The following is a 13,662-nucleotide window of genomic DNA, read 5'->3' as shown; positions in this document are numbered from 1 at the left end:
GAGTCACAGGGAAGGGAGAGGGAAGAGCGGTTGGAGTTTTATCGTTGTTTCTTTAAGTCCTATTTTATTTTCAGTGCTATTTTCCAGGACGTAAGTTCAAGGGGAGGAAATTATTCTATATTAAGAAATATTGGTGATGGGAAATACTTTTAGAGATTATGGTGTTTCTATACTTTGAGAATGGGAATATATAAATTGCAGAGAAAGCCAGTTACATACCTTCATTAAAATCTTTTCACTAGTTTTGCATTAAGAAGACAGTTGTGAATTACCAGAAGATTTTGGAATAGTTCAGATCTACTTATATTTTTATTCCTGCAGATCAGATCTCCTTGTCCTTGTAGGTCCATGGATGGCAAAATTGTGAATCTTGAGAGTATTGTTGCATTAGATATAGATATTAAGACGTTTATCCCTGCCAAGGATGGCTGATTCCGAAATTTGGATTTCCCCAAAATTCATTTGAGAAGAGCAAGATACCCGTTTCATTTCAGATATGTAGGAAGTGTGGATTGTCTTTTAAGGGTCATTTTCATGGCTTGAGGCACCTGAATTCTGCCCCATGTTTTTGTGGCTATGCATCCAAGTATGTAAAAGTACAGATGAGCTCTGATAACAGAGTGCTTGTTGATTTACCTGTGTGCAACACATCTTTTGGAAAGAATGTTTTATGGTTTTGACATAGTAGATTTTAGAGAGAAGCTTTTATTGGTGGCAGTAGATTGAAAAATAGAAAGGTATTACGAGTTTAAAGGAATAAGAATAATTTTTATGTTGATGTTTTCATTACTTTGTCTCCTGCTTCCATTTTTCTTGTTCTCTTCCCTCTTCCTTCTGTTCTCTTCTTCTATTCATTCTCTGTGCTGGTGGGAATAGCCTTAATCTTTGAGGAAATTTTTAGTATGTGGAGAAGATCTAACATCAAAAAGTGTTCATGAGACTTGAAATCTAACTTAACGATTCTAACTACTGGAAAAGATCAAAGGGACCTGGCACTGGCACTGTGTAGGCTTGCAGAGGAACAGAGGAGTAATGGTGCGATGTATGTTTTGAGGACAGAGATTCCTGATAACAAAGTGCAAGGTGTAAAAATTCCTGTTGGCAAGTAGAAAAATCCTGGCTTGTTTTCAAGTGAAAGAATGTATGCAGTTATGATCTGTGCAAACAAAAAAACTGTGACAAAAGCTCCAGACTCCTCTAACATTTTAGAATAAGTGGTAAAATATTTAATATTCTGCACTATTAGAATGCATTGTCTGTCACTGTTGATCCGACACATTGTCTGCAGCCTCTTGTTGGTTTTAGTAAACAGATATCGATCAGAGTTTGTTTTTAGTGAATGACGAGAACTGGCATTGTTCTTGGCAGAGTTTTGAGTGGATAGAATTGAAAAGACATAGGAAGGTAAAATGAAGACAGGTAGTCTGGAAGAAGCAGAATGTAGTCATACTACTTGGGGTCTTTCAGTTGGTCTGTTGACAAAATGGAGGTTTGGCATTTTTCTGACCTGGCAATACACTTCTTTTAAGCAATTATTAGTTTCTGATCTTTGAAAGGAGGGGAGAAAGCATTGCATAAATATGGGACCACACAATCCAGTGAAACACAAAGCAGTTCTTGTAACCAAAGGAAATAAGCTGTATGTGTATATGTAGACAGGGTTCAAGTATCTGGAGTCTCTTCAGTCCTTTTCTGTCTGGAAAAAATATTTAAACCACAGCAGTGTTAAAAATACATTCTGTGTGTTTTATCTAATAAATCATTATTTCTATCAGTTGCTACAACTTCTAATTTCATCTGAATGAAGAGTCTTTTGGAAAGAAAGCAGAAGAAATTAGTGCGTGGTTTTCTGATTTAGATTCAGAATCTCTCTCCATTTTCTGACCTTGAAAGATAAGTACCTGAGCTGTACACCCGAAAGGTTCAGGCTTGTTGATCCACAAGGTCAATATTTGTTTAATTTCATATGGTAGAATCTATTAAATAGATTTTTTTGTAATTTCTTTTCAAACTGTAATTTGCCTTCCATGCTTGTTATAAAGTCAAGGAAGATCATTGCCTAATCCAGGGACTGAAGGATGTATGGAGAGTGCTCAAGGAATGCGTCACTGTTATATAATAATGGAAGCTCTTGTCCTCACATAACTGCAGTATTGGAAAGTGTATGGTGAATGAGACACAGAATTGTGGGAGGAGAAAAGATTAATTTATAAGAGAGATATTTTGAATTGTAGGGTCAAATTATATCCTGTCTTAGAACAACATGTTCCTATAAAATGCTGAGAAAATAATTTTAAATGCAGGTTTTAAAAATGTCTGCTTATGGACAATGTGTTTTATTTAATGGTGCAAAACTAAAAACCGATTGTAAGATTTTCAAAAATATCAAGGGTTTGCAGCTGCATTTGAAGTCATCAGATATATACTATTTTGTAAAAATTCTAGATCCTGTTGAAAAAAACCACCAAAATTTCAAACTGCACACTTAGAATTACTGTGCAGTATTACAATTTTGATTTTACGCTATTCTGATCTCAGTTCTACGTGTGAAAAAATATTAACCATGGTCAGTACCCAAAGGAAAGATGTTGGTTGTAATCTGATCATGTGAAGGGCTCAGATTTCCTTTGTTTACTTCAATAGAAAAATTCACGATGAAGAAATAACTTAAAAGTGTGCAGTTAGATTGTTTTGAAGTCATGTACGGAGAGAAATATAAGGATTAGTGGTATATTCAGTCTTCTTTGTCCAGTTGTCAGGGAGATCAAATTTACAGTGTTTAGTTCTATGTATGTGACTTAGGAGCTTTGAATTATTGTCTGAGAGTGTTTCCTTCTCACAGCTGACCATATAGAGCTTTAAGGCTATAATTTTGGGGGATCTAAATTAAAGGTCCTGAGCTACATAGTGAAAAAGTATGAAAATGCTTTGATTCCCTGCCCTTCCCACTCCTCCGGCTTTGAATTTCTATGTTAAAAAACTAGTGTGGATTCTCTTGGTTAAAGATAATATTATGATTAAGATGCATGATAGAGTGGAATTGCAACTGCATGAGAAATTTTTATTTTCACATTTTTTATTTCTTTGGAATATACCTGCTTGTTTTTGTGGGATTGTTTGTTTACTTATTTGTTTGTTTGCTTTGTTTTGGTACTGGAACATTTCTTTGTATAAAAATTTCTAACACGCTGAAGAGGTAAAACCATGCTTGAAGACATTTTACTGTGTGTTGCATGTTCAGTTTTCCTTTCGTATAGGAAAAGTTTTGGAAAGATTTTAGTATTTCTTATCATCCATTTATTTAGTTCTTGTTTAGTCACTGAATCCTGTTTATAGAGATATTCCCTGTGATATCGTATAGTGAAGGAGATGTGGAGCTATTTTGATGAGCTTTAATTTTCTGTGCAACCCTAAGCATCCACTTAAATTACAAGACTGCACTTCCTGTTTAGTTAGGTGAGAGTATTCTCTATAGAGACATTCAGAATATCTATTTAGGAACATTTTTGGTTTTTTTTAACACAGGGAAAGTAGATACTAACTTAATATTTAAGACCAATACCTGCAATTAGAGGATATAGATATATTTCTGTGAGTATATGTCTCTATTCTTGGGTTTGGTTTAGAACATCACCTTGGTCACTCAAGTTAAAGCATGTATTTCAGATGGAATATTTTCCTAAATGCAGTGGACAAATATTAATACCAAACAGGCCTCCTGTATGTATTGTCTACTTATTTCTTTAAGCAAGTCCTAGTAAAGTTCACTCAAGAGTAAAATTCCCTAGCTTCCATTCCTTAGTTTTTAGAGTTACATTGTCTACAGGTCTTGATATCACTGTAGTTTAAAAAATGTAGTGCAGATTTTCCTTTAATCTATTAGTTTAGGATATTTTCTTTTAAATGGCATGTTACATGTTACAAATTCACCTTGAACTGTGATAAGCAGTTCAGTTGTAAATAAAAATAAAAAAAATAGATTGTAGTTTACATAATCAAAGCACCTTCCTTTGCATTTATAGCTGAATGTATTCCTGGAAATGTTTTAACATGATATTATGTGCAAAGAATTGAAAATCCGTTATAGAACATTACCAATTTAATTTTGCAACTAAAAATTTCCTATACTTGGCATTCCCGATTTTTAATCCTAAATGGAAATAAGTCCAGAGTACAATTTAATGTAAACATACAACAAATATTAAAGAAAATCCTTTTAACTCAAAGTGGGAACTTTCCCCAGCCCATTTAATACAGATTTTAGAACTTTAGGGTCGTTGTTTTACAACATGTTGCACTCAGTTGTGCAAACTTATCTTTTTAGGGTCAAAGAAGAGCAAAAACCACAGTCGACACAGTAAGTAAAATATCTGAAAGATGCAATAGGCTTGACTTTTCTACCTTTGCCATGTTCTGCTCTCTGCACCTTTGATGGTATTAGCTTTCACTGATACCTGATAGGCTGCAGGTAGTTTGTCATCTGCTTCCTGACTGGCTTGTAAGAGAGCTGCCTGCAGCTTCTTACTCCATCCACATGTTAGCTGGATGTAGGTTCTTGCTGCCTGCTTGTGAACTGGTGAATTGTAAAACTTTACTTCCCTTACATCCTTAGTGGCTGACTTAGTTCTGCAGCTAACATTCCCATTGGCTCTAGCTTTTCCGCCTGTGTATTTCTAACAATGTTGGATAAGAAAACATTTAAACTAGTGTGGTTTTATTGGTTATTCAGTCACATTATTTGCTTGTTTAAACAGGTGGTTTCCCTTTAGTGGGATCACTGAGCTGGTAAATAACGTTCTTCAACCACAGCAAAAACAGCAAAATGAAAAGGAGCCCCAGACGTAAGTAAGCTGCTCTCTGTAGACTAAGTAACCTCTGTATAGCATTAGAACATACTGGAGAGTATGTTTGAAGTAATTGCCATTTAGAACACTCAGCTGAGGGCATTTTACAAGGTGAACACCATTTGCTTTCCAACCCTCATTTGCAAAGGCAAAACCAAAAATTAGGTTTTACTCTCCTTATCAGTAACATAAGCAATTATATTAGAGTACAATTTAAAGAGTTACTGCTGCTTTGTTTGTCTTTTTTTCTGCAAATGTTCCATATATGAAACTCCCAGTGAAGTGATATGTTTACTGTGCATGAAGAGCTGGAATGATGATGTAGTATTATGTATAGCATGTCTATGCACATGCATGGTATTTGTGATATTGTTTATGCATAGAATGCTATATGAATATACATAATATGTATGAAGAAATTTCCAAGGACCAGGCAAATGTCCTTTCATTTTTTTTCATGCTTTTAAAATATCTGTAAAGTTTCAGAACTTTAGCAGATATAAGGTGAAATCTTGGGTCAGTCAAGAGGCCAGTATTTCATCCACAGACCTTTTATATTGTTGTCATTACTTTTTTTATTATTTGAAAATTTTAAGATTTAACAGAAATTGGCAAAGCTAGGACATTCAGTCTTAGAGTAGAACTTAAAGCACTGAGCTGAAAATATTTCTTTCATAAAGACAAACAAAAAATATTTATTATTCTTAATTTTCAAATTCTTAAAATGTTACTTCTGATATTATTTAAGCTTCAAATAGTTAAGTTGCTTTTTTTCCTTTCTTCTAAAGGTGAATGCCTTATAAGTTCACATGATAAAAGAAATGTTTGCTTTTGAACTTGTGCACAATTGGTTTAAAGCTTGCATAAAACTTGATATTTATTTTCCAAGCAGAATCAGTTTTAGTTTGTTTTTTTAGTATGTATATTTAAGTGGACCTTCATACTTGTGGGTCATGAAAGCTATGTTTTTTGAATACATAGTAAGAAGTTGTCAGAAATTAAAGTGGAAAAATAGGACTCAAAATTTATGTTCTGTAAAACAGTGTATTATTCCGAGCTCTGTTTCTAATAGTCTTATTTAAGTTCTTATAAAATTGTATATAATATGGATAGTGAATATTTTCTTTATTGGTTATTGTTAGATACTGGCAATATTACATTTTGTTCACAACACCTCAGTACCTCCTTTGTATTCCCAGTTTCCTTAACCCAACAAAGTTTGTTCTGCTTGTACATATGAAGCATATGGCTTTCAAGAAACCAAAAATACTATAAAGGCAGTGTAAACAGTTGAATTACAGATGACAAAAACTATTTATAAATGGTTACTGTTATTATGGAAGAATTTTTTTTTGAACAGTGATCTCTTTGGGAACGGGCTTTGTTCAGTGTTTTCATTATGTAATTAACAAATTAACTAATTTGTATACTCAATGAACTTGCAGATAGCATAAGACTGGGAGAAGAGTAACATCTAATGGCAGGACTATATTAAAAATTATCCTTAAAAACCCAAGCTATGGTTATGATGTGATGATGCCATTCAGAAGCATAAGTGCAAAGTGGTGTAGTTATGTAGGGGTGGTTTATGTGGTTGACATGGGATTAAGGAAAATGGTGTAGGGAGATGTTCTTTGGCAGAGAATCAGAGAGCCATTATAGTATGTAAGTTGAGCTGTAGCCAGTATTTCTAAAGAGATTAATGTCATACAGGAATGTGCAGACAGTAGCCAGGAAGCACCATGCAGAAGTTGCCACACTGTTAAGCTTTACTAAGATCTCACCTGGAATGGCATGCCCTTCTTTGGACAACATTCGTCAAAAATTATGTGGAGAAGATGAAATTCAGAGGAGAGTAATAAGAATGAATAATTAAATGTCTATAAACATATGTATTAAGAAAGAATCAAACACATGAGGTGATTGACCCTCCTGAAGAGGAAATCCCAGGGGATGAAGGAGATGGACAAATCTTTAATTACGCAGAATGTTGCTGAAACTTGAAATAATCTCTTCTCCATGCTTCTGGTGGTGCAGGAGAAAGGAGTAGGCTGAAGTTGTCTTAGGGAGAATTCAGCTTGATAGGGAAAACCTTTCATGGAAAGAAAACTTAAAATGCTTGCTTAAAAAGTTTGTCTAGGAGTTGTGTGGAAGCTGTGAAAATCTTAAGGAGCACATTTGGCAAATCTGCTAGAAGAGACAAAAGTGTATCTTGTCCTATGCTAGGACAAGAGAATGGACTAAGTGACTTTCAAACGTGTCTTAGAAAGACACTTTTGAAAGACACTTTTGGAAGTGTCTTCCAGCACTGCTTATTTGTGGTAATTTCATTAATTTATTAATGATCAGGATTTATTTTTGTGATTATTGTAAACTTGCAGGGAGAAAATTGAACAGAAATACTAATGGTGTAACTTTTCAATTTTATTTCTTTTTCTGACTTTAATGACTTGCAGAGAACTGTTGTACCTGGGAACATTGTGGGACACTGGATAGGAGAACAGATGTCTGAAGAAATTTTTATCACTATCCATACATATCGGGGCATTTTCCACTTGAAATCACTGTCATTATCTGAGTCTGTAATGGATTTCAAGATGTGTCTGACTGTCCACTTTTGCTGATGAAAATACTTATCTATGGTGATTCTAGGGAGGACAAAATGTGGTGGGAGGAGGCAGAAAAGGAATCAGTAGTGTCATGAAAACATGTTACAAAATTTCAGTTTTGCTCTGGAGAAAGTATTTTTGAAAAACCATTGACCAAATATCCTTATGGGCAGAGGCAGGGTTAGTCTGAACTTTTGGACATGAATTCTATACCATAAAATCACAAGATGGTTGAGGTTGGAAGAGAACTCTGGAGGTCATCCTGTTCAACCCACCTTCTCAGGCTGGGTCACCTAGGGCCAGTTGTTTCGGACTATGTCCAGATGCATTTTGAATATCTCCAGGGATGGCGACTCTAGAACCTCTGTGGGCAAGAGATACACGTGCTAGTGCTAGAGTGAAAAGTGTTTCCTTCTGTTAAGAGGGAATCTTCTGTGCTTCAATTTGTGCCTATTGCCTCTGATCCTGTCAGTGGACACTGCTGAAAAGAGCCTGATTCCATTCTCTTTGCACCCTTGCTCCAGGTATTTGTATTTACTAATATGATCCCCTCCCTGAACTTTTTCTTCTCTAGGCTAAACAGTTCAAGCTCTCTGTCTGTCCTCATGTGAGAGATGCTTCAGTCTCTTCACCATCTTTTTGGCCTTTTGCTGGACCGTCTCCAGTATGTCCATGTCTCTCTCAAACTGGGGAGCCCAGAAGTGGACACAGAATTCTAGGTTTGACCTCATCAGGGCTGAATAAAGGGAAGGATCTCATTGTTCTTCATTAAGATTTGCTGGTCTTGTGTCTAAGTGTTTGACTTGGAGTTTATATTTTTTTTGCATGAATTTTGGAACATTGTGTAATGATATTAGGCTCCAATCAAAAGAAAGGGATTCCCATGCTAGGAGGCACTAAAGATTCAGCTGGTGTAATACTGTGTATTGACAGTGCCCAGCAATGAATATCTGAGAACACACACAAGGAGAGGGTTATGCATAGACTAATTCCGATACAGGTATTTTAGTGGCTTCCTGAGACAATGTCTGCATGCATATTGCTGCATTTATTTCATGGCCAGTAGGAATCTTATTGCCATCACTATTTGCAGTCCCATTTTAAACCTATTTATGTTTTTGGCTTCAGAACTTGGTGAAAATGAATTCTACGATTTAATTATCTGCTATATCGAGGAGTTGTCACCCTTTGTTTGCTTTAAACCTACTCCCTGATATTTTCATTGGGAAGTGATAGTCTTGTGTTATGTTATTCCTTATATACTTTCTCTATGCTATGTATAACATTCACACATTTCTATTACATTCCATGCAGTCTATTATATTTCATTCATTTATCCCTTCAAGCTGCAGAGTCAGCTTCTGTGAAAGGCACTCTGTGCTTTTGGTCATCCTTATTGCCTTATCTCCTTTTAAAAACCCTATTAGATCTTTCTGAATTGAGGATGATCAGTGTTCCTCACAATATTAGATATGAGAGTTCTGTGAATTTATACAGTGGTTTAGGAAAGAAAGTTTCTAAAGTTTGCTGCTTAAAGATATCCAACTATTGAAAAGATGGTGGTTTTTTTCCCTTTTCCCACGAACATTTTTGTTTATTTTCAGGCTGGAAGTTTAGTTACTCGTTAAGAACTGTAAGAGATTGATCATTGACATTGACAGCAGAAATTGAGCCTCTTTTCTTGTTTTGATAGTTATGAGCACATTATTAATAAACAGTAGAATGTTTATATCAATAGAATAGTAGAATGTCAATATCAAAAGTCATTAAGCATAATGCTTTTTGTACCTAAACTATTTCAAAATAAATAGAACAAATATTTCATCGCCTTTTTTGTTCTTTCACTAGACTAATTCTAGGAGAGATCAAAAAATGTGCATTGATTAGCACAACATTGGGATTTTTGCTGCTAAAAATGTCTTTTCAATAAATAAATATTTAAATGTTTTTCTGGAAGTTATGTTGTCACTACAAGGAAATGAAGATCAAAAATTATTGTAAAATGATACCAAGTAAAACCTTTCTCTCCATATTTTTTTGTAAACTAAATTAATTTTTCTACTGGTAGACCACACCTGCAAAACAGTAAAATTTTCAATAAGATACTTTTTCCTGTAGTCTGAAGAGACAGATTTTTAAAAAAATTGAATTCCATAAGCAACTGTAAATGAAAGGAATCGTCTTTCAAAAATGCTTGATTTTTACATTTTTACTCCTTTGCTATTTGGAGTGTCAAGTAATACCAAGTTTTCACAATAGTCTTTCTGATCACACACATAGTTTTGTTAACATGCTCTGTTCTGTTGGTATAAAATCACTGTAGACATAATGAAAGTTTTCAGTATTTAAATGTGTGTACTGTAAAGAACAGAGACTGTATTTACAGAGAAGACAGTGTCATTATTCCAAATCTTCTTTAAGACATTGTTGCATAAAGTTGCACAAAAGACCAGAATAAATTTCAAGATGCAATACATACAACATTTTTTTTAATTTATGATGCAAATTCAGTCTTGCTAGTCCCCAAATTCAGCATTTGATAAGTAGATTTTCTTTGGCTAGATATGTTATTTTCTTCATGAAATTAGACTTATCTGATAAGGAAATGTTACTGGATACTTTAGTCAGTGTCTGAATTAAAGCAATCTTTGAAATAGATTGCTCCAATCTCTAATGAATTCTTGTTAAAATAGATTGTCATTTCTCAAATAGTTAACATAAATCAATGGTTCATGGTTTTTGTATTCTAAATTTACTGCATAAAGAATACCTCTGCCAACCACTAGGTAGTTTTAAATGTCTTCAAATTATCTACCCCACGTGTGATAGCAAGCCCACATCAATAATTATTTAATACAGTTTACACTATATATAGTCAGTGGGTTTATTTGCAGTCTGTGCAGTTCCTGTTCAGAATGTTTTTTAACAGAACCTGTTGAAAATAACACACTCCACTTGAAGACATACTTTTCTGAAAAAGAAAAATAGGTCTCTGCAGCCAATAGACTTGTGAAATTGGAGTAATCAGAAGACTAACACTCTATAGTGTTTATTTTCTTAGGCAGCAAAAGAAATAAATCAGAGAGTAAATGAGCTAAAAATGAAATTGTAATTTGCTGTATAAAAAAATTGCAAGGAGATTGTAACTATTTTGAAGTAAAATGTAGATCCACAAATACCTCTTAACAATAAAACTGGTTTTGTCTCCAAGGTACCAAAATAACATCTGTTGTTTCATTCTGATGACTTATCAGGACTCTAATTGTTACCATTTGCAATATGATATTGTGGTTATATTGTGGCCCTGGACCTTTTTCAGACATTTTCCTCAAAATATTTAATACAAGAAAACCTTATTTATGTTAGTTGAATTTTTCACAATGTTAGTGATGTTAAGATGGTAGTAATTTCCTCACTGAAGGGTGATTAAGCATTGGAACGAGTTGCCCAGGGAAATGATGGACTCACCATCCCTGGAAGTGTTCAAGAAATGACTGGACATGGCACATTGTGCTGTGGTTCAGTTGACATGGTGGTGTTTGGTCAAAGGTTGGACTCAATGATCTTGGAGGTAATTTCCAATGTTATTGATTATTGATATATATTGATATATATTGATATAATATTGATTATTGATATATGGCGGAGCTCGGTTCTATCAGAAGGCAAAGATAAACATTTTGGGAGCAGGTAAATATAATGATCATAAGAAATATATTTTTATATTTAAATTGGAATCCAACAGGTCTATTTTAATCCTAAAACATACATGGACTTGTAATTTGACAGAGGAACCCACAGAATATGATAGTTCAAAGACAATAGATTTCTCATTTTTGATAAATTAAGAAAGCTTATTAATAAGGAATTGAAAAAAATGTCAGAGACAATGTGAGAAACATTATCTCTTTGTGAAAGAAAAAAGTAAACTTTGAAACAAAAATAAAGTAGTATGATACAATGAAGAATTTCTTGAGAATTTGGGGTTAAAAAGCAGACTTTCATATAGAAAGAAGAATACAACCAAAAATACCTAGCTGGCCAGCAGTTAGCATTATGAGCAAGCAGAAAGTGGAAAAAAGTTCCCCAAACTGAGATAATCTATGTTGACATATTTTACTCAAATAAGAAATTGGATAAAATAGTAATAAAGAGAAATAGTTCCGCTTATTTATATGGTAGGGCTGAATTGGAGCTGTATCTGAACAATTTTGTGTACTAAATTCTCAAGATGTTTTGTGTGATGCAACATAATAAGTAAAAACATGATATGACTGAAGGATGAAATGTTTCCATATGTATTTGCATATAGGTGTAGATGAACCCAATGCTGTATAGAAAATACAGACAGCAATATGTTGTAACGTACAGCAGCTCCTAAAAGCTTTGTGGGAGAGTATTTTTGTCTAGTTTTTGCAATTTCTCAGAATTTGTGAATGTCACAGGCTGTGGCGCTACTAATATGCTGACAACATCCTGGTTTGAACTGCTTTCCAAAAGAAATAGACAGTACCCCTAGAGGGATGACAGGTTGTCTGAATGAGATAAGCAAATAGATTTAGAAAATGCTGGCTTAAGCTTAACTTAAACAAGACAGAAGTGATACTCTTATGAAAAGAGGAGAGCATGTTAAGCACGCAGCTGAATCGATGACCTCACTTTCCAATGGAACCTGCCTTCAGGACAGTGAGAAGAGGGGTTCTTGCAAAATATAGAGGCTATACATTCATTTTGTCATTACCTGTAACCATAATGAATGTGTTAATTTTTATTTTCCGAAGAATTGTGCATTTCATTCTGTGAAAAACTGATGATAAAGATCATGCAGTAAGTTCAATTTATATGAAGTTTATCAAATCTTGTCTTAGGAAGGTCAAAACTTCCAGAGAGGATCAAATCACAGCAGCTGCACTTTACTAGCTCTGCGTTATTCATGATGATGTAAAGTCTTTCTCCTTAAAATGACAGGGCATATTATATTTTGTGAGCAAAAGTGATGTGAAGCTTATTTTACTTGCAATATCGCTAGTTCCAAAAGTTTTATTATCAGAAATTATTCCAGTTTTTCCAAAAAGTGGCATAACGTGGTTTTTGACTTGTCAAATGAAAGTTGAACCTTGCTTTCCCTAGTGTTTGTGATCATTTTAGACTGAAAATGATCATTTACACTTGTAATAACATGTGGCTGTTTGAAATAGTTCCTGTCCCACCTCTGGTGCTAAGTGAGCACTTTCTGTCGAACTCCAGTTTGAAGGGTGTGAGTATCCATGCACTCCTTCAAAATGCTTCTACTTTCCCATGCAATTTTCAGTCCATTACAGATACCTCTTTGGCTTTTTGTTTGTATATTTTTGTTTGTTTGTTTGGGACTAGGCTGGGAAAGAATAGCTGTTTTTGCTTAGGCATTCTGATGAAACTATACTGAAAATATGAAAAAATAAATTTAAGTAATTATTAATTGTTTCAAATACAGATGTACATTATAGAGATATCTATTTTTTTATTTTAAAGTTACTATTCAGTGCACCCAAAACTGCTGCTCTGCATAGAGCTTTTTTCATGCATTATGTATAAATTTTTAACCATTCACGGTGTAGAAGCTTTTTTATTCATGTCAATTTGAGGGAAATCCAAGTTTGCAGAAGTCACTTTTTAATAACTGTTGGGGTTTTTTAACCAATGAAATATTGTCATATGCAACATATTCTTAGGTTTCTTGTATGCTTTCTATTTTGTTGAAATAATCTCTTAGTCACATTCATGAAGATGACTTGGCAGAGACTAAGAATAAGAAAAGAAAAAGAGAATATCTTCTGGTACTTATGACTTGTTTGCAGGTTGATAGAAACTATTATCAGGTTTTTTATACATTTCCCTTACTCTTCAGGCAGGGAACATTTATCTTTTGATATTTGGATAGAAAATAAAGAATACAGAAGTGTTATTACACTGATCAATACCTGCCAGGTTCATGATTCTCATTGTGAACATTACAAATACCAAAATCTGAATTTTCATGGGATTTATATTATCTGAGTCACTTTTCATAGCACGCTTGAAGTAATTTATTTGCCCTCTGCTAAATTTTTGTTGTTGATTCAATATTCCCACTGGAAATAGAGGCCAACCACAAAAGCTTTTCAGTTAGGACACTTGAAACTGAAGGGAAGTTTGGGAGTTCAGCAGTTCTGCAGCCTTCCTGTATAGAC

At 34.2% G+C, this 13,662-nt stretch overlaps 1 protein-coding gene across 38 annotated transcripts in view; it reads left to right on the top strand.

Moving 5' to 3' along the window:
- Nucleotides 1-13,662, top strand: part of RIMS2 (regulating synaptic membrane exocytosis 2) — a 457,577-nt gene that overhangs the window by 57,437 nt on the left and 386,478 nt on the right. For 26 of the 38 annotated variants that reach the window (XM_027692407.1, XM_027692403.1, XM_027692405.1 and 23 more), the window contains exons 2-3: nt 4,325-4,357; nt 4,755-4,841. The exons of the other annotated variants lie outside the window; for them this stretch is intronic. In XM_027692407.1, the coding sequence (XP_027548208.1) occupies nt 4,325-4,357; nt 4,755-4,841 (120 nt within the window). The remainder of the gene's footprint in view (nt 1-4,324; nt 4,358-4,754; nt 4,842-13,662) is intronic. 38 annotated transcript variants of the gene reach the window in all.

The sequence above is a fragment of the Neopelma chrysocephalum genome, unplaced genomic scaffold, assembly GCF_003984885.1.
Source record: "Neopelma chrysocephalum unplaced genomic scaffold, ASM398488v2 Primary Assembly neopelma1_86, whole genome shotgun sequence".
Lineage (NCBI taxonomy): Eukaryota > Metazoa > Chordata > Aves > Passeriformes > Pipridae > Neopelma > Neopelma chrysocephalum.
The sequence above is the reverse complement of the archived record's forward strand: the minus strand, read 5'-3'. Positions and strand labels throughout refer to the sequence as shown.